The 19,397-nt window shown below is 51.7% G+C and overlaps 3 protein-coding genes across 3 annotated transcripts in view; 2 read left to right on the top strand and 1 right to left on the bottom strand.

Annotated features, from left to right (window-relative positions):
- TPCN1 (two pore segment channel 1) overlaps window positions 1-19,397 on the top strand; it is a 118,772-nt gene that overhangs the window by 5,912 nt on the left and 93,463 nt on the right. The gene's annotated exons all lie outside the window — the stretch shown is intronic.
- CFAP73 (cilia and flagella associated protein 73) lies at window positions 7,743-16,577 on the top strand. Its single transcript, XM_066260523.1, has 8 exons — window positions 7,743-7,761; window positions 10,702-10,967; window positions 11,736-11,841; window positions 12,633-12,737; window positions 13,493-13,693; window positions 14,299-14,520; window positions 14,815-14,973; window positions 16,500-16,577. The coding sequence occupies exons 2-8, from the start codon at window positions 10,912-10,914 to the stop codon at window positions 16,548-16,550; spliced, it is 900 nt and encodes a 299-aa protein (XP_066116620.1). The 5' UTR covers window positions 7,743-7,761; window positions 10,702-10,911; the 3' UTR covers window positions 16,551-16,577.
- Window positions 16,010-19,397, bottom strand: part of DDX54 (DEAD-box helicase 54) — a 20,169-nt gene continuing 16,781 nt past the window's right edge. The window contains exon 20 of the mRNA XM_066260507.1: window positions 16,010-18,040. Within this exon, the coding sequence (XP_066116604.1) occupies window positions 17,808-18,040 (233 nt within the window). The 3' untranslated portion in view covers window positions 16,010-17,807. The remainder of the gene's footprint in view (window positions 18,041-19,397) is intronic.

Raw genomic sequence — 19,397 nt, 5'->3', positions numbered from 1 at the left:
GCTGAGCCTGAGTCACTCAGGTCAGCCCAGGGCTGGGCACCAATGGGAAGGCCCCTGCTGAACGAGCCTGGGAGCCAACGCCCAGACTGGCAGGACTGGGAGAGCCCAGCCCAGCCACAGCAGTAACCCAGTAATCTGCTTCCCAAACTCCCTCCGTGACGGCCCACCCAGCACCCCAGTCAGTCTCATGAGGGATTCAGATCCCTAGAACTCTCTCCCCACTTGGCCACTGTCTGGTGAGCCCTCCGACTTCCAAAGACCGAGCCTCAGTTACCCTTTCTGGGAAATGGGTCGAGCACAACTGGCCCCAAGCTTTTGAAGTGTTGCATCATCCTTATGATGGGGATGAGGGGTAATCCAGAGTTGAATCCAGAATGGTGCTAGCCCCAGGGAAGTAATTAAAGCATGCCCCTATAATTGTTATCAGTCACCCCCGACCTCGCCAGGGGAAAGTGGTACTTGCTTTGTGAGTGCTACTTTAAGACATGTGTCCTGGCCTTTTTCCTCTAACCTAAGTGGGAGCTTTTGGCTGGAGCTTTTTATTTTAGATCTTGCAGAGACCTCAATAAGCTACCCAGCCCCTGGAGACCTATGATGGAACCTGAGGGGCCTGGTTTTGGGGCCACCTGGGATGCCAGCCAAACTGCCACCAACCATATCAGCCCGTCTTCCGGAGCTGAACAGGAAGTCCCATTCCCAGGCACCCCTCCCCGAACCCCCAGGGAGGATACAAAGGCCAGCCAGGCCTCTAGGGAGCCAGCCCTGTCACCTGTCCAATATCTGGCATCTGACCTTGCAATTCACCTGGGGCTATGGCCAGAGTCCCCAAACTTTCCAAATGGCCTGGCCACTTCCTGTTATCGTGAGAAGCTTTCATCCAAAACTGGCAGAGGGTTTGAGGTCTCCTAGAACAGCCTCAACCTCTGTCAAGAGACCAAGGGGAGAAAAGTGGCCCAGAGAAGGCGTGTGATCCCCTGGAGGCCACCCAGTCAGAAGGGAGGGCAAGCTCGTGAGCACCCAGGCCTGGAATGTCGTGTGGGAAGGGTCTTACCTTTCTTATGGGATTATTGTCAGAATTAATTGGGACGACAATGTAAAGCATCTGGCATCATTCCTGGCACACAGTAGGTGCTCAAGAAATTAACCTCCTCCCATTCCTCTTCTGCTAAGGTCCTTAAAGACAAACCCATGACCACTGCCAACTCCCTACATGGTCTAGCACCATGCAAGGACAAAGCGGGTACTTCATAAAGCCTTAAGCAGGAGGAGATATTGAGCTCGGGATTTAAAAGCAGAGGTTTGAGCACCCAGCCAGCCTGGGATTGAATCCTGGCACCTACACTTAAGAGCTGGATGTTCTTGGGCAAGTGAGTTATCCACTCAGTGCCTCAGTTTCCCCATCTGTAAACTGGGGATAATAGTGCCCACCTCATAGGCTGGGTGTGAGGATGGGATATAATAAATGTCAGATGTTTACCAGCCTGGCATACAGCAAGTGCTCGTGAAGTGTCACGGCCATTGCGTGACCGTCTTGAACCTACCATTGTGCCTGACACTGAGCCCCACTTGGGGCAGAGCGCCAGGCACAGCCCTGAATTCCAGGGACGGATAGAGCAGCCACACTTCAGTGGCCAATGCGGCTCCGGACTGTTGAGCTCGGGGAATCTGGACGTTTGCATCCAGCTAAGAAATCTGATAGAGAGATCCCAAGATAAGGTTTCTGCCACCCTGATGGACCCCACTTTAAGGGACTGAGCCCTCCCCTTCATTTGAGATGCTGAGACTGGGGCCCTGGGGGAACTCACAGACACGAAGTAGAGAGGGCTACTCATCCCAGAGCAGGGATCAGGCAGGGGTATGCTGAAGCCGCTTCCATTGGCTCATGAGAGCTGACCATGCCCCTGCCTCCCAACTCTTATGTTCAGTAATGCTATGTTGAGAATTCAAATTCAACCATGAGCCTGACCAGGTGGTGGCGCAGTGGATAAAGCTTCGGACTGGGATGCGGAGGACCCAGGTTCGAAACCCTGAGGTTGCCAGCTTGAGTGCAGGCTCATCTGGTTTGAGCAAGGCTCACCAGCTTGAGCCCAAGGTCACGGGCTTGAGCAAGGGGTCACTCAGTCTGCCGTAGCCCCCCCGGACAAGGCACATATGAGAAAGCAATCAATAAACAACTAAGGTGCCGCAAGAAAGAATTGATGCTTCTCATCTCTCTCCCTTCCTGTCTGTCTGTCCTTCTCTCTGTTTTTCTCTCTGTCTCTGTCACACACACACACACACACACACACACCAAATCAACCATGATAGGTGATTTTATACCATGGTAATTAATAAGTGCTGTAATTTGGGGGGGGGAATGGGAGAATTGTTTTAACAATACACCAGTGGACACAAATTATCCTGCCCACACAACCCTCTAGACACCAATCCTGAATTCAACACCCTTAAGATTTCACTCCTATTCCCACCCCACCCCCACCCCCAACTTTTCCCTACGAGTCCCTTCTACCAGAAAAACCTTTACATTCCTTTTCCTACCTAGTTCCTTGTTTAGGTCCTACAGATACAATTGAATAAAGAGCAGGAAGGGTGAGGGGTGGGGTGAAATAACATGCAGACTACGTGACATCAAGGCAATGGAATACTATATAGCTATTAAAAAGGAGAGTCTCAAAGACTATTTAATAAGAGGGGAAATGCAAAAAAGAAAATATACAAATCTCACATAAGTAGTGGGAAAAGCACAGTATACACAACCATATGTACACCCTGATCCTGATGCCGTAAGTATATTTTTATATAAAGTACCCTTTTTTTTTTTCTGAAGCTGGAAACGAGGAGAGACAGTCAGACAGACTCCCGCATGCGCCTGACCAGGATCCACCCGGCACGCCCACCAGGGGCAACGCTCTGCCCACCAAGGGGTGATGCTCTGCCCCTCCGGGGCGTCGCTCTGCCGCGACCAGAGCCACTCTAGCGCCCGGGGCAGAGGCCAAGAAGCCATCCCCAGCGCCCGGGCCATCTTTGCTCCAATGGAGCCTTGACTGCGGGAGGGGAAGAGAGAGACAGAGAGAAAGGTGGGGGTGGAGAAGCAAATGGGGGCCTCTCCTATGTGCCCTGGCCGGGAATCAAACCTGGGTCCCCCATACGCCAGGCCGACGCTCTACCGCTGAGCCAACCAGCCAGGGCCTAAAGTATTCTTTTTAATTGAACAAATATGTGTTGGGCACCTACTGTGTTCCCGGCAGAGGGGATACTGTGAGGCGTGGGACAGCCCTGATCTAATGAGCTCTCAGTAAAGCTAGGAAATAGATGAGAGTAACACGTAGTCAAGAGTACCCTCAGCAGGAAGGAGGAAGTGGTGTGAAGCTATAGAGCAGAGCGAGCACGGGGGAGAGCTGGAAGGCCTTCTTTGACATTATGACATGTACTTCTTTTATAATAAAAAAAAAAATTTTTTTTTTGCTCCATCTGGTTTTTGAAGGCACCACTGCCCTTGCTATGTAGCTCAACTCCCCACCTCCAGAAAGCCCTGGATGGCAGCTGGGAAGGCAGCAGCGATTACTCGGCAACCCCCGCCCATTGGCATTGCTCTGTGACCCTGGTCTCTCGTCCTCTTGTTCTGTGGTGATCTACACGCTCATCTTATTTCCAAAATGTCAGGGACAATGTCTGATTCATGCCGCACCTCCCACACCGCTTGGCACATAAGAAAAATTTAACACACACTCTGCCAGGTTTTTGTTTTTTTGTTTTTTCTATTTTTTTTTAATTTATTCATTTTAGAGAGGAGAGGGAGAGACAGAGAGAGAGAGAGAGAGAGAGAGAGGAGAGACAGAGAGAGAGAGAAGGGGGAGGAGCTGGAAGCATCAACTCCCATATGTGCCTTGACCAGGCAAGCCCAGGGTTTCGAACTGGCGACCTCAGCATTTCCAGGTCGACGCTTTATCCACTGCACCACCACAGGTCAGGCACTCTGCCAGGTTTAATAGGACTTAGGTCCCGCAAGGGTTGGAATCTGGACTATGACAGTTGTCATATTCTTTTTCACTTCCCTTCTCCCCACGGTGCCTAGGATGGCAGCTTGATCACTGCCAACCTGCCACCTCCCCCTCTGTCTTCACCCCCAAACCAGAAGGCAGGCTCCTCCTCTGGCTCCACGGACTCGTCCCTCTCTAGACCTCAGTTTCCCCTCTTGGGAAGTGGCACCATCTCTTCCGAGGCCAAGATCGGAGCAAGGTAGACCAGCCCTGGTCCAGGTTGGGGTAAGAACGATGTTCTTTGTCTTGGGAACACAAAGCCCCGTTTGTGATCACTAGGCACGAATCTGGGCAGGGAGCCACGTGGGACAGGAGGCAGCGGTGGGCGGAGTGGGCAGGATTTCCAAAACCCCCTCCTGTGGGCTGGCTGCCGAGGAAGCAGCAAGTCCCCTCCTCCCGTGGCCTGAAGATAAAGGTGTCTGTCAGTCTACATCCCGCTTCCTCCTTCCTCAGCCCTACTCCCCAAAGTTCCTCCCGCCACTGCACGCACACACCCCTGCCTTGGAATGGAGAAGCAGGAAGGGGGAAGTCACTGAAGCCTGAGACTTGGGGTAGGAGGGTGGGGACAGTGGATATTTCCACAGCTTGTACATTTGTGACCCAGGGCAAGGCCAGCTGAGAAGTTGTGTCCTGTCTTCCAGCAGGCCTACCCAACCCATCCCTCAGGATATGGGGACAGAGACAGGTGGGAAGCTGGGACCTCAGCCTCGGCAGTGTGGCAGGGGAGCAGCAGCGGCAGGACTTGGTGGCAGCATCCCATTTAACAGAGAGGAATGCTGAGGCCTGGGGGTGGAGTGGCTGGCCTCAGAGCTAAAGCCACAGCTCCAGACTTCTGAAGACAAGTCGTTTGTGTGGGGACCTTCTCTCCTTCCCTCTGTGGTGTGAACAGTTCCACAGCGAGGATGGGTGGAGGGATCTCTGTGTAAACAAATACCAGGGCCCATCACTTCTCAGCCTTGTGTCCTTGGAGGAGTCACCTAAATAACTCCCTCATCTGTCACTTATAGTACAGGTCAGGCCACTCCTGGGCCCTATCCAATCCTTACCCGTCCCACCATCCTTAAATTCTGCACATCAACCTACAGACTTTGGTTCTCTTCTAGGAGGGGGCCCAGCTTCCTGCCTCAGGGCCTGTGCACAAGCTGTTTTCTCTATTTGGAATACTCTCCCTCTTCTCTAATCACCCCTCCTCCTCCTTTGGGTCTGGGCTCACATATCACTTCCTCAAGGAGGCCTTCCTGCCCCCTCAGTACACTCGACCTCTCCTCCTCACCCTATCACAGTATGATGACCCATTTGCAGGACTATTTAATTCACCTGACCTCCCCATTAGCCTGCAAGCCCCATGAGAGCAGGTTTTGTCTTACCTCTCTGCATCCTCACAGAGTGCCTGGCACATAGTAGGTGCTCAATAAACATTTGCAAAAATGCACCTCTAAAACAATAGAAATTAAGAAAGGAAGGTGGCACACTGGCTTCAGGACAATGGCATCCTCTGCGAGGGAAGGAAGGAAAATGGCCTGAGGAGGGAAGACCCAAGAAGGGCTCACCTGTATCTGGACTGTTGTACATATGAAAGCTGGCTCTATATACCCAGATGGCCTGAGTTCAAGTCCCATCTCAGACTGGACACCAAAAGCACACTCCCTAAAGGAAAAGGTGGCAAATTGGACCTCATCAAAATGTAAAACATTTCTTTGCAAAAGGCCATGTGAAGGGAATGAAAAGAGAAGCTGAAGGCTTGGAGAAAATAAATATCCAACAGGGGATTATCTGGAACATGTAGACATGCAACCAGAATGCATAGAGAAGTCTCAAAACTCGCCAGTGGAGGGGGAGGGGAATCCAATTAGAACACAGGCAGCAGACATGAACAGATATTTGGATGTGGAGGAGGAGATACAGATGGCTAATAAGCACATGAGAAAATGTTCATCATCATTAGAGAAATGCAAAGTAAAACCACAGTGAAATATCACAATACACCAATCAGAATGTCTTTTAAAAAATAGGGGTAATAGCGAGGATGCAGAAAAACTAGTCACTCACACATTGCTGGTAGGAATGTAAAATGGCACAGCTACTTTGGAAGAGAATATGGCAGTTTCTTTAAAAAAAAAACAAAAAAACACTAAACATGCACTTACCATAGGATGCAGCAATTGTGCTCTAGGGCAGGGGTCGGGAACCTATGGCTCATGAGCCAGATGTGGCTCTTTTGATGGCTGCATCTGGCTCACAGACAAAGCTTTAATTTAATTTAAAAAATCTTTAATTTTTTTTTTTTTTCATTTTTCTGAAGCTGGAAACAGGGAGAGACAGTCAGACAGACTCCCGCATGCGCCCGACCGGGATCCACCCAGCACGCCCACCAGGGGCGATGCTCTGCCCACCAGGGGGCGATGCTCTGCCCATCCTGGGCGTCGCCATGTTGCTACCAGAGCCACTCTAGCGCCTGAGGCAGAGGCCACAGAGCCATCCCCAGCGCCCGGGCCATTTTTGCTCCAATGGAGCCTTGGCTGCGGGAGGGGAAGGGAGAGACAGAGAGGAAAGTGTGGCGGAGGGGTGGAGAAGCAAATGAGCGCTTCTCCTGTGTGCCCTGGCCGGGAATCGAACCCGGGTCCTCCGCACGCTAGGCCGACGCTCTACCGCTGAGCCAACCGGCCAGGGTAAAATCTTTAATTTTTAAAAAAAATAATAACATTAAAAATATAAAACATTCTCATGTATTACAATCTATTCATTTCCTACCGCTCATGTTCATGGTTGCGGGTGGCTGGAGCCAAACACAGCTGTCCTCCAGGACAACACCAGATTTTTATTGGATACTGTATAATGTACACAGGTCATGGTATGGCTCTCACGGAATTACATTTTAAAATATGTGGCGTTTATGGCTCTCTCAGCCAAAAAGGTTCCCAACCCCTGCTCTAGGGCATCTGATATACCAGAGAAATGACAACTTATATTCACACAAAACCCAAGACCTGAATTCAGAGTGGCTTTGTTCATGATAGCCCCATACTGGAAACGACCCAAATGTCTTTCAACCTGAACGGTTAAACAAATATTGCCCATCATACTGTGGAACGCTACTTAGTAATCAAAAAGAACAAACACGGATACATGTAACAATGAGGATTGCTCTCAAAGGGGATGAAGCTGAGTGAAGACAAAAAAAAAAAGCCATTCTCAAAAGGTTGCATGCTATATGATTCCAATTATATAACATCCTTGTGTGACAAAACCACACAAGATGAATGGTTGCCAGGGGTTAGAGAGGGAGGGAGGGAGGGAAGGGTTGCAGCTATTAAAGGGCAGCAGGAGATCTTTGAGGTGAATGTTTCATGTCTTGATTCTGGTGATCACAAGAGTCTATGTGATTAAAGTGCACAAAACTAAATACAGTCATACAAATGAGTGCATGTGAAACCTGAATAAGGTCAGTGGACTGTGTTAATGCCAATTTCCTGGTTGTGGTAGTGTACCATCGTTGTACAAGAAGTCACCATTAGAGAACACTGGGTGGAAGAAATAGGGCAACTCTGCATTATTTCTTATCTGCAGGTGAATCCACAACGATCTCAGAATCAAAAAGTAATTCACGTAGCTACACATCTATCAGAATGACTTTTTTGAACACTGGCAACACCAACTCCTGGTGAGAAAGGATATGGATCGATCGGAACTCTCGTGCATTGCTAGAGTGAATATCAAAATGGTAAGCCACACGGCAAAACAGTTTGCAAAATGTTATACAGTTAAATGTACACTTATTATATACCCAACAATGGTACTCTGACATAGTCACACAAGCGAAATGAAAGTTTATATTCATACACTCACACTCACACACACACACACACACACACACACACTGCAGGTGAATACAGGCTATTTTTATAATTGCCCAGAACTGGAAATAATTCAACTGGAGGATGAATGTACAAACCTGTACAATGCAACACTATCCAATGGTGTAAAAGAATGTACCTTACTGATACACGCATCAACATGAATGGGTTGCAAATGAATATCGCTAGGTGAAAGAAGCCAGACTCGAAAGGCTGCAAAAATAAAATTTTATTTATGATTTTCTGAAAAAGGCAAAAGTATAGGGACAGAGGATATGTTGGTCAGTGGTTGCCAGGGGCTGGGCTAGGGACATGTGTTGATTACAAAAGGACATGAGGACTTTTTTTGGGGGGGGGAGGGTAAGGGAAATGTTTTATATCTTGGTGGTGCATTTGCCAAAACTCACAGAACTGTAAGTAAAAAAAATATATTAATTTTACTTTATGTAAATTTACCTCAATATTTTTAAATTAAAAAAATTAGATTATGTATCTTATAACTTCACAGCAATTTATGAAGATAGTGCATGCAATTTAGACATATTTTTCTTTTTATTTATTCATTTTAGAGAGGAGAGACTGAGAGAGAGAGACAGAGAGACAGAGAGAGAAGGGGAAGAGGAGCAGGAAGTATCAACTCCCATATGTGCCTTGACTAGACAAGTGCAGGGTTTCAACCCAGTGACCTCAGCATTCCAGGTGGATGCTTTATCCATTGCGCCACCACAGGTCAGGCTGATAGTGCATGCAAGTAATGTACACTGCTCAAAGACAGAATGTACATTATTTTAGCTCTATTTTTAAAATATCTTTTAATAAAATGCTTAGGGTTGTTTTAAGGCATTACAAGTAATCATAGTTGTTTTTTCTTAATAGTGTTATCTGCGATAAGAAAATACATTTCTATAAAAAACAGGAAAGAAAAGGCATTTCTTTACATGAAAAAATAAACTATTTAAAACAGAAAAAAATAGCCTGACCAGGCAGTGGTTCAGTGGATAGACCATCGAACCGGGACGTAGAGGACCCAGGTTCGAAACCTTGAGGTCACTGGTTTGAGCACAGGCTCATTGGCTTGAAAGCGGGCTCACCAGCTTGAGTGCAGGGTTGCTGGCTTGCGCATGGGATCATAGACATGACCTGATGGTCGCTGGCTTGAAGCCCAAGGTTGCTGGCTTGAGCAGGGGGTCAATCACTCTGCTATAGCCCTCTAGTCAAGGCACATATGAGAAAGCAATCAATGAACAACTAAGATGCTGCAACGAAGAATTGATGCTTCTCATCTCTCTCCCTTCCTGTCTGTCTGACTCTTATCTGTCCCTCTCTCTGTCTTTGTCAAAACAAACAAACAAAAGAAAACTGGAAAAATAAACTGATTAGAAGCAAAGATAACAAGATTGTAGTGTTTTTTTTTCAAGGGGGAAACCCCATGGGTATTTGTAATTTTGCTCTGGGTACCTTTTCCTAATGCTACCCCCACAGTGCTGGGGTTTTTGTTGTTGTGTTTTTTTGTTTGTTTGTTTACAAGGACAGAGAGAGGGATAGATAGGGACAGAGAGACAGGAATGGAGAGAGATGAGAAGCATCAATCATCAGTTTTTCCTTGGGAGACCTTAGTTGTTCATTGATTGCTTTCTCATATGTGCCTTGACCTCAGGCGTTCAGCAGACCGAGTAACCCCTTGCTCAAGCCAGCGACTTTCGGTCCAAGCTGGTGAGCTTTTGCTCAAACCAGATGAGCCCGCGCTCAAGCTGGCAACCTCGGGGTCTCAAACCTGGGTCCTCTGCATCCCAGTCCAAGGCTCTATCCACTGCGCCACCACCTGGTCAGGCCCCACAGTGCTGTTTTAAGTATTAAATCAGATACTGTACTATCTGTAGCGTACCTACACAGTGTTGGACCACAGTAATTGCTCCAGCTATGTCAGATTCTTCCCTGGCCCCACCCTCCAAATCCAGATCATGGTCTCGCACAAGCTGGCCTCCAGCTGGTCCTACCTATCCCTCTAATCAGGCTGGGGGCTCCCTGAGACTCGGCCAGGGGAACACCATTCCCAGCAAAGGGAGTGAGCTCTCAAAGGGCAGGAACACAGTAGGCCCTCTGCACCTCTCTGTGTAGTAAATGACCCCATCCAAGACAAGGCAAGCAATGGATACCCAATCATTTTATTTTAAGCCAACTGAGTATGGAGCCACATTAGTGAGGCCCCATCCCATTCAGCCAAGAGGCTTGACCAGACATGGGGCATCAAGAAGAGTCAATTTGGCCCTGGCCGGTTGGCTCAGCGGTAGAGCGTCGGCCTGGCGTGCGGGGGACCCGGGTTCGATTCCGGGCCAGGGCACATAGGAGAAGCGTCCATTGCTTCTCCACCCCCCCCCCCTCCTTCCTCTCTGTCTCTCTCTTCCCCTCCCGCTCTTCCCCTCCCTCAGCCAAGGCTCCATTGGAGCAAAGATGGCCCGGGCGCTGGGGATGGCTCCTTGGCCTCTGCCCCAGGCGCTAGAGTGGCTCTGGTCTCGGCAGAGCAACGCCCCGGAGGGGCAGAGCATCGCCCCCTGGTGGGCAGAGCGTCGCCCCTTGTGGGCGTGCCGGGTGGATCCCAGTCGGGCGCATGCGGGAGTCTGTCTGACTGTCTCTCCCCGTTTCCAGCTTCAGAAAAATAGAAAAAAAAAAAAAAAGAAGAGTCAATTCTTGGCTGAGGGGCCCACGTCCTCTCTTCTGGCACCCGAATCTGGAGTGGGGGGTAAAGCCTTCTCCGGAAGGGGCAGAGGCTGCTCCCCTTCCTACAGTTCCCTCCTGGTCCCTCCCAGGGTGGATTCCCGGGGCCTCAGCCACGCAGTGGAATGTTGTGTCGGTGGTTGCCTGGGCAACCAGGGCCTGCCTAGTCGCAGCCTTCTAGGAGTACTGAAAACGCTGTTGCACTGCCCTCCGTCTGAGACCCCCCAGGGCCTCCTAGGCTTCCGCCAAACTCCAGCCAGGTGGAAAGAAAGCAGAGCAATCAATCACCTAACGCCAGGAGAATGGCGGTGCCCTGGAAGGAATACTTCCGACCGGCCTTGCAAGAGAAGCCACCTCTGTGAGTGGAGCAGGGTGGGAGAGAGGGCCAGAAGGAGGGCAGGAGTGGGTGGGGTGGCCCATCCTTTTCCTCACCCCTGGATCCCGGCTTCCTAGGGCTATTAGTGGGGAGAGATCATTGCACCCATTTTACAGATGAAAAAACAAGGCTTGCAAAGCACCAGTGGCTTCCCCAAGGTCTCAAGACTAGTTAGAGCACATTGGGGCAGTAGCCCAGGTCCCTAACCTGCCCTTGATTTTAATCCCCATCACTCCGCTCCCTTCCTCCCTCCCCTCCAGCCAGGTAGGCCTCTGGCTGCTCCTTCTGCTTACCAAGGTCCTTCCCTTGGGGCCTTGGCAGTGGCTGTTCCCTTGGCCTAGAACCTATTCCCTGCAGATATCCACATTGGCTGGCTCCCTGTTCCCCTTCCAATCTCTGCTCAATTGTCACCTCCTCGAGAGAATTTTGACCTCCCCATTGAAGGATTTTCCACCCTAGCACCGACCATGTCCTTGCAGTATTTATTATGATGTGTTAGGTTTGTTCCCTGTGGCCCCCGGCAGAATCCAGCTCCCACAGGGCAGAGTTGTGTCAGTCTTGTTCCCAGCTGCAGCCTCAGTGCCTAGAGTGGTGCCTGGCACTTTCTAAGTGCTCAGTACAATTTGTTGAACGAATGAAGAATTCAACAGCCAGGGGGTGGCTAACGGGAGCACTTCAGTCACTAGGGAGGAGTTTGGGGGCCCTGACTCTTGCCTCCCTCATCCCCACCTCCTCCATGAACCCTACCAGGAAAATCCCAGAGCAGAATCCCAACCACTTCCCCCCAGTGCTCTGTCTCCTGGAGAAGAGGCGGGAGCTGGAGAATGCAGACCAGGGCCTGCGGGCACAGAAGGAGGTGAGCCCCCCTGTGGTCCTGATACTTTTGGGGGGACCCAGACCAAAAAAAAAGTTGTGGTGAGCAGGGGAATGAGAAATAATGGAGCCAACGTTTTAGCGCCAAGGTCTGAGACAAGTCATTTCACCACTCTGAGCCTCAGTTTCCTCATCTGTCAAATGGGGATCAAATGAGACCAGTTGGTGCAATTTAATGTCTTTGAGCACCTATGTACAGGGTACTGCACTAGGATCTAGAGCTCTCATCATGGTCCTGGCTGTCATGGGGCCCACAGTCTAGAGAAGGACACAGACCAGCATCCAGCTGGTGACTGCTATGAGGGGGAAAGCACTGAGAAAGGACTGTGGAAGCCCAGAGAGAGACCCTATTTCCACATGGGGGGTGGGGGTGATCAAGGAGGGCTTCCTGGAGGGGGTGATGTCTTAGGGATTGCTGAAGGGCAAGTCAGCTTCAGCAAGGGAGATGGTTTGAGAAGGAAGAAATAGAGAAAATAGAATATATCAATACAAAGACTGGAAGGCAAGGACAAAACACAGGTGGTCCAGTGGCCAGATGACAGAGCGTCAGAGGGGACAAGCTATGATGAGGCCTGAAGGAAGGGCAGGGACACTACATGTAGGGGCTGCCAGAGGGAACTTGGGCTTCAGCACAGGGGGTGGGAGCCATGGGTAGATTTGAGCAGCGGTGCAGCAACAAGATCAGGGACCACAGATGAGAAAAGTGTGAACCTAAAGGCACTGATGACTCAAACCCTCAAACACACATACAGACACCCACTCCTCACACCTCAGGTGTTCCAGACCAGCATGGCAGTCCTGAGAGAGCGCTGGGAACAGCTGGAACAGAAGGAGCAAGAGCTAAAGGGGTCCTTTGTCCGCTTTGACAAGTTCTTGAAGGTAGGTGGAGCCTGCTGGGGGAGGCAGGTCACAGGGTCACAAACTCACAATCCTATCAGGCTTGCTCCCACCCCCCCAGGCCCCGTCAAGGCACATAGGAGAAGCAATCAATGAACAACTAAAACGCCACAACTAAGTTGATGCTTCTCATCTCTCTTCCTTTCTGCTTGTCTGTCTGTCTCTCTTGCTTTATTTTATTTTATTTTATTACAGAGACAGAGAAAGTCAGAGAGAAGGACAGACAGGGACGGACAGACAGGAACGGAGAGATGAGAAGCATCAATCATAGTTTTTCGTTGCACGTTACCGACACCTTAGTTGTTCATTGATCGCTTTCTCATATGTGCCTTGACCGCGGGCCTTCAGCAGACCGAGTAACCCCTCGCTCGAGCCAGTGACCTTGGGTCCAAGCTGGTGAGCTTTTGCTCAAATCAGATGAGCCCGCGCTCAAGCTGGACACCTCGGAGTCTCAAACCTGGGTCCTCGGCATCCCAGTCCAACGCTCTCCACTGTGCCACCGCCTAGTCAGGCATGTCTCTCTTGCTTTAAAAAGAAAACAACAACAAAAACCACATGTGCGGGAGTGAGGGGCCAAAATCACATTCTGGCTGAGTTTGGCCCGGGACCATGTGTTTGCAATCCAAGGCTCAACAAGCTAATGCTGGAGCTGGGTGGAAGCGGCGAGCTCCTCAGGCTCCCAAGTTCTGAGGGTCCTTGCCTCCTTCCCAACCCGCCTCCCCGCCCCTCCGCCCCAGGACACTGAGTCCCGGCGCAGCCGCGCGATGCGGAGGGCGGCAGAAGAGCGACACCGGGCGGACCGCCAGGAGGCCAAGGCGCTGCGGCTCCGGGCCCAGCTGGAGGAGCTGCGGCGGGAGCGCGCGCGGCTGCGGCGCGGGCTGCAGCACCTAGAGCCTTGCGCGCGCCTGCTGGAGCAGGTGCTGGAGCAGCTGCCGGAGGTGAGTGCCCTGCAGGCAGGTTTGGGACTCAGGGCCACCTTGCAAGTCTCTGGATGGCCTCAGGGACGGCTTTGGAAGGGTGCACGACTGGAGCGCCGACTGTATGCCAGGAATCACCACTTACTGAGCACTAGCTGTATGCCAGGGACACGCTTTGTTCTTGAATTCTCCCCAAGACCCAGTGAAATGGGTCCTGTTATTGGCAACTCCATTTTACAGATGGGAAACCGAGATTCAGAAAAGTCTCTCTTATGTTAACCAGTGTCACCCAATAAATTCAATTTAAAAGGCAACTCTTACTAAAGGACACATAGGCAGGTAGGGGTTGGGGAGGGGAAAGGGGTAGCTCCGGGCACTCGGTAAATATTTGTTGAATGAAACAGTGAATTAATATTAATCACAGGCAGTTAGGCTTTGTTGGGAGGAGCAGGGGCTGTGCGATGCCCCCATTTCACAGGTGGACAGAGAAGATGCTGGAGAGCCAGGTGGCATGGGGAGGGCGGGGGCTGTGTGATGCCCGCATTTCACAGGTGGGCGGAGGAGATGCTGGCATAAGGAGGGCGGGGCCACAAGCCCGGTGAGCACCATTCCGGGCCCCATCCCAGTTCCAGGAGGTCCCCGAGCTGGTGGCACGCTTCGATACCCTCGCCGACACGCTGGCGACGCTGAGGCTCACGGAACGGCAGCGGCGGGCTGAGCTGGAGGAGGCGCGCGCGCGACTGCAGGGGCTGCGGGCCACCTGGCAGGACGAGCTGCTCAGGCAGGGCCAGCGGCGAGCGCAGCTGCTGGAGCGCCTGGAGGCGGCGCGGGAGCGCACGCTGCACTGGGTACGGCCCCGTGGGCGCCGGCGTCCCAGCATTCTGCTGCCAGGATAGATGGCCCAGATAGATGGTAACAGACGGGCAATGCTTACTGCAGAGAAGCAACGGCACTCAGGCGCCCGTCTCCGGCATCAGAAAGCATGTTAGGGCACAGGAGGCCAGTTTTATCAGTACTTGACACCATGCCTGTCCTCCTCTCCCAGAGAGTGCCCATGGGTGCCTTGCCAGTGGGAAGAAAATGGGAAAGAGGCGCCGCCCTGTGGGCACTCCTTAATCCGGAAGGGGTGGGGCGTTCTGCAGGAATCCAAGTGGGTTCAGATCCAGAACACAGCAGCTGAGAAGACCTTGCTCCTAGGACTCACTAGGCTGTCTACGCTCAACCTGTTCCAGTTAGTGTGCCAGCATCAGAAGCAGCCACCTGCCCTGGACATCCAGGACACTGAGGGACAGCTGGAGCAGGTGAGGGCCCCTATTGTCACCTCCAGCACGCAAACCTTCGGAACATCACAGTGCCTGAAACCCCACCTCTCCCGAGTTAAGCAAAATCCTCTGTGATCAGAGGCCAGGCTCCTAGCACAATAGGTGTGGGCTTGATGGCCCCCTAGGTCCCCTGCCTAAGAGTCCTAAGTTGGTCTTGGTTCTGACAGTTATCTAGGTGGCCAGAAGGAAGCCCTGCCCCTCTGGGTCAGTGTCCTTGCTTGTGCAGAGTGTGTACTGATGGACTTGATACATTTATGCCAAGTCCTTCTTTTGTCCTAGCCCAAACAAGTGACATCGATAAGAAACCAGATCAAGACTCACTTTTAACTCCCCACCCAGACACAGCTTGGCCTCCCTGGAGGGTGAGCGAAGGGTCATGCTGTAGTCTGTCTGCACACAATGGCATCACAAGTATCACTGTGGACCAAGCCCACCATTATTCTATCATTCACGTCTGCAAGGTTTATAGCCAAAGGAGGGGTTTCTGACTTCAGAGACACTTGTTAAGTTTTTAGGTGGTCCCGAAAGCATGACCCCTTAGAGAAGTAGGGGAGAAAAAAGGTACCCACCTTTTCCCCCACCCATCCCACCCCTGACTTGCATCCAATGGCCAAGATTCCAACCCAACGGCAAGAACTGGGTCCTCGAAGTCTACCTTTGTACCACTTCTTGAGTTGGGTGGGTTTTTGTGGACCATTGCTCTTCCAAGTGTGGCTCAGTTACCAAGTTACACACCCCGATGACACTGGGAGGGAGGCTTGATTTTACAGTAACAGCAAAAGCTGGTCTCTTTTCAACCAACTCTGACCCCAACATAGAGAAATACTCCATGGGGGTGACTAGCCTTCCACCCCTATATCGCTCCCTGGTCTCTGGACCTGGGACTCACCCTGTTGGCAACGGCAGCTGGCGGGAATTCAGCAACACAGTTCCGTTTCCATTGTAGTTATTTTTTCAGTTACCCCTACTTATGACAGGGGTGACTTAAACTCTTTTCCATTCTTGGTGGAGGTAGTTTCCTTCTCAGAAGTTTATTTCAGTGACAAATGTGAAAGGAAAGCTCAGGGGGAAGTTCACCATTGTGTTCTGGTTCTTGGCAGTGGACCCAGGGGTGCTCATTAAGTTCGTATCAATAAATAAGTTAATTAAAACAAAATAAAGGAGGGCCACCTGTGGAGAAAATGAGGGTAAGTCACACATCCATGAATATGACTGATCCAATTAAAAGAGGAAAAAAATTGAATTGATGTAAGCGAAAATATGAATTTAATTATAATACAGGTGATAGCTAGCAAACTGTGAAAGCATCTGCTAAGGAATTATCTGGGAAGCTGACTGAAGCTTTAAAAATGCAGTTTGGGCCAGGTTGCTGCCCCTGGGAACCACCAGCAGCTGTCTTTTAAAAGGGGTCTCCAGCCCTGACCCCTGCCTTGCAGCATGCCACGCATTGGGGGTGGGGACTGGACACTCAGGGACTGACTCTGGCTGTGTTGGGGACCCCCTAGGTGAAGCTGTTCATCCTGGACCTCACTGCCATGCTGGCCAACCTTCCTTAGACCGAACCTGCAGCCCCAACCCCCTGGTGAGTAGTGGAGGAGGGGATCCTCCCAGACAGAAGGGGCACATTTCTTTTGGGGTAGGGGCTGAGTGGCTCTCACCTAAAGATGGGAGGGCCGTGCCCATCAGATTGTGATGTGACATGAGGGGCATAGAGCAAGTACACACAAAAACACGTGGGCTCCATGGGGCACCCACCCCACATCCACTACCGGGCCCTTCCCCCAGGACAGATGGGGGCATTAAACAAGCAGGTGTTTGTGAGTTGCTTGCAATGGGATCTGGTGCAAATTCTGGTAAATTCTAGATGATTGTACTTGGTAAGTCAAATACAATCAATAAAACCAGCAAGAGGTCTTGGGCGCAAGTACCCATTCACAGGACACCTGCTCACAAAGGCCACTGTGGACTGGGACCTGGTAACTACTGGCTTGATAATCCAGCTGCTGGAGGCTGCCCTGGACTTTCCTGGGCCCCTTCGGGGCTAAGGAGCACAGGCCTTGGGGCAGGACAGGTTCTGAACTTGTGCGTGTCGTGGGGCAGTGTTAACCCCTTCCCGGCCAGAGAGGGGCAGCTGTGCCCTCTCAGCACTGCAGCCAGTCTCCCTCCCACGGTCCACGCCCCACTGCGAGGCTGGCCTGGCAGGAGGGAGGGGACCGGCTGCCAGCTTGAGGCTCTCCCAGTCAACTGACTCATCCTCTGAACCTCACTTTCCTCATCTGCAAAATGGGGACACTGACAGAACCCACCCTCTGGGGATCCCTGGAACGATCACACGGGACCTACCCACACACTCTCGACTCACCCAGCACACTACCTGGATTTTCAGTGTCTGCGCCTGTCCCTTCCAACTCGAGTGCACTGCACTCCTGGTCTGCCAGAGATGCTCAACGAAGGTTTATTATGTTAAAAATACATCACTGGGCCTTAGACACTCACAGCTTAGACCCATGCAGCCACCACCTCTGAACCCAGAACAATGGAAGCAACAGGAGCCGTTGCCAATTCAGATCTTGGCCTGCCTGGCTTTGTTGGAGAACTCCTGTGCACCCTCGAGACCTTGCTCAAATGTCCTTGTCTGAGGCGGAGGCAGCTGCTGCCCCTCTCTGGCCGCCAGCCCTCCTTTCCACGGACAGTGGTCCCAGCAGGGAGCTCCCCAAACGCCCAGCCCAGGGCCAGGTGCACAGTGGTACACAGGGAGCATTTGCTGATGTCCACACTTGGGCCAAGCGAGGAGCCACGGGGCTGGCTCATCTTTACATCCTCTTCCTCATCTTGCCCTTCTTAGAGGGGGCGCCGCGGCCGAAGGCGCCCCGCTGCAGCTCCCGGGCATGGCGCCGGTTGCGGGCAGAGAGCTGCTTGAGGCCCCCACGCTGCAGGAAGCGCATCTTCTGGGCTTGGCGCCTCTGCTTCAGGATCTGCTGCTTGGTCTTGAGTTCGGAGCGCACGTGGCCTGCGGGAGTGCCTGGGGTACGTGGCTGGGAGGCACCTGCCAGGACAGAGGTCCAGGGAGCTCAGCCTTTGGGTTGATGTTCCTCCTCCCAGGAACCTACAGACTGCTCCCCTGCCCCACTCCCATCTGCATTCATTACTGTGGCCCCAGCCTCTGGCACAGAGTAGATGCTTAATAAAAGTCTAAGTACTCTACTGTCAATAGCATGAAACCTCAGTCCAGAACTGCCAGGGTTCAAATCCCAGCTGAGTGTCTAGCAAAGACTGTCCCCACACAAGTGGGAGCCCTCTGACAGCAAGCTCAGGGAGGCTGGGACAGGATCCAGTCCCCTCTTAAACCCTGGACAAGTCACTTCTCTGTGCCTCAGTTTCCACCTCTATGAATTATGAATAATAGCACCTACTTCATGGGTCCTAATGAGGAATCAATGAGTTAATAAGTATACAGTGCTCAGAACAAAGCCTAGCCCACAGTAAGGACCTCCTCGGTATAATCATTATGATTATAAATACTTCCAACAAAGCTTGACTGAGCACCTCCTCTATGCCAGGCACAGGGGACCCGGCAGTGACAGAGACAGACCCCAACCCGTCCCCGTGGCTGCATGCTCTAGGCTTGTCAAGTGAAAAGTGGCGGTAGCATAACCTTCCTTTGGCAGGAGAGACAGCAAAGGCCAGAGGGGAAGGGAGTTGTCCAAAGTCACACAGCAAAGGGGCAGCAGCAGAGGGCAGTGCCCCACCCAGCCTGCTCTCCAGGTCTCTGAGGGCACTCACCACTGCATCCTCGTGTCCACATGTCCCCCTCCTCTCCCACACCCCCTCTCCCTGCTGGCTCCTCCCTATCCATGGTGAGCTTTACAGGGATCCCAGATATAATCATTAAGGCAGCCTCAGATGTCCCCACAGGGGCCAGGGCACCTGACAGGGACCCATCACCTCCCACAAGGACAAAGCACAGAAGGAACAGCTGCCTTTCCCAGAGTCTCAGGCTGCTCCCCCTCCCCCGGGTCAGCGAGCCCACAGCAGCAGCCTGATCCAGCCCAGGTAAAACCAGGAGCTGCAGAGCAAGGGTGAGAGGGTCCGGGGTGCAGTGGGGCAGGAGCACCCACATAGACAAGAGACAGAGACAACGAGACACAAAGGCTGGGAGGTGTGTGTGTGTGTAGAGAGAAGACAGTGGAAGAGACGAGACAGATGAAGAGAGATACAGAAAAACAGACAAAAGAAAGAGAGATGGGAAGAAGGAGAAACAGCAGGAAAAAAAGAGACAGAGGGACAGAAACAGAGTCAGAGATGGAAAGAGACAAAGAGACATAGAGAGTGACAGAGAGAGGAAGCATCAGAGAAAATCAAAGACAGGAACCGAGAGAGAGCTGGGGGAAACAGGAGATGAC

Source organism: Saccopteryx bilineata, chromosome 2, assembly GCF_036850765.1.
Source record: "Saccopteryx bilineata isolate mSacBil1 chromosome 2, mSacBil1_pri_phased_curated, whole genome shotgun sequence".
Lineage (NCBI taxonomy): Eukaryota > Metazoa > Chordata > Mammalia > Chiroptera > Emballonuridae > Saccopteryx > Saccopteryx bilineata.
The sequence above is the reverse complement of the archived record's forward strand: the minus strand, read 5'-3'. Positions and strand labels throughout refer to the sequence as shown.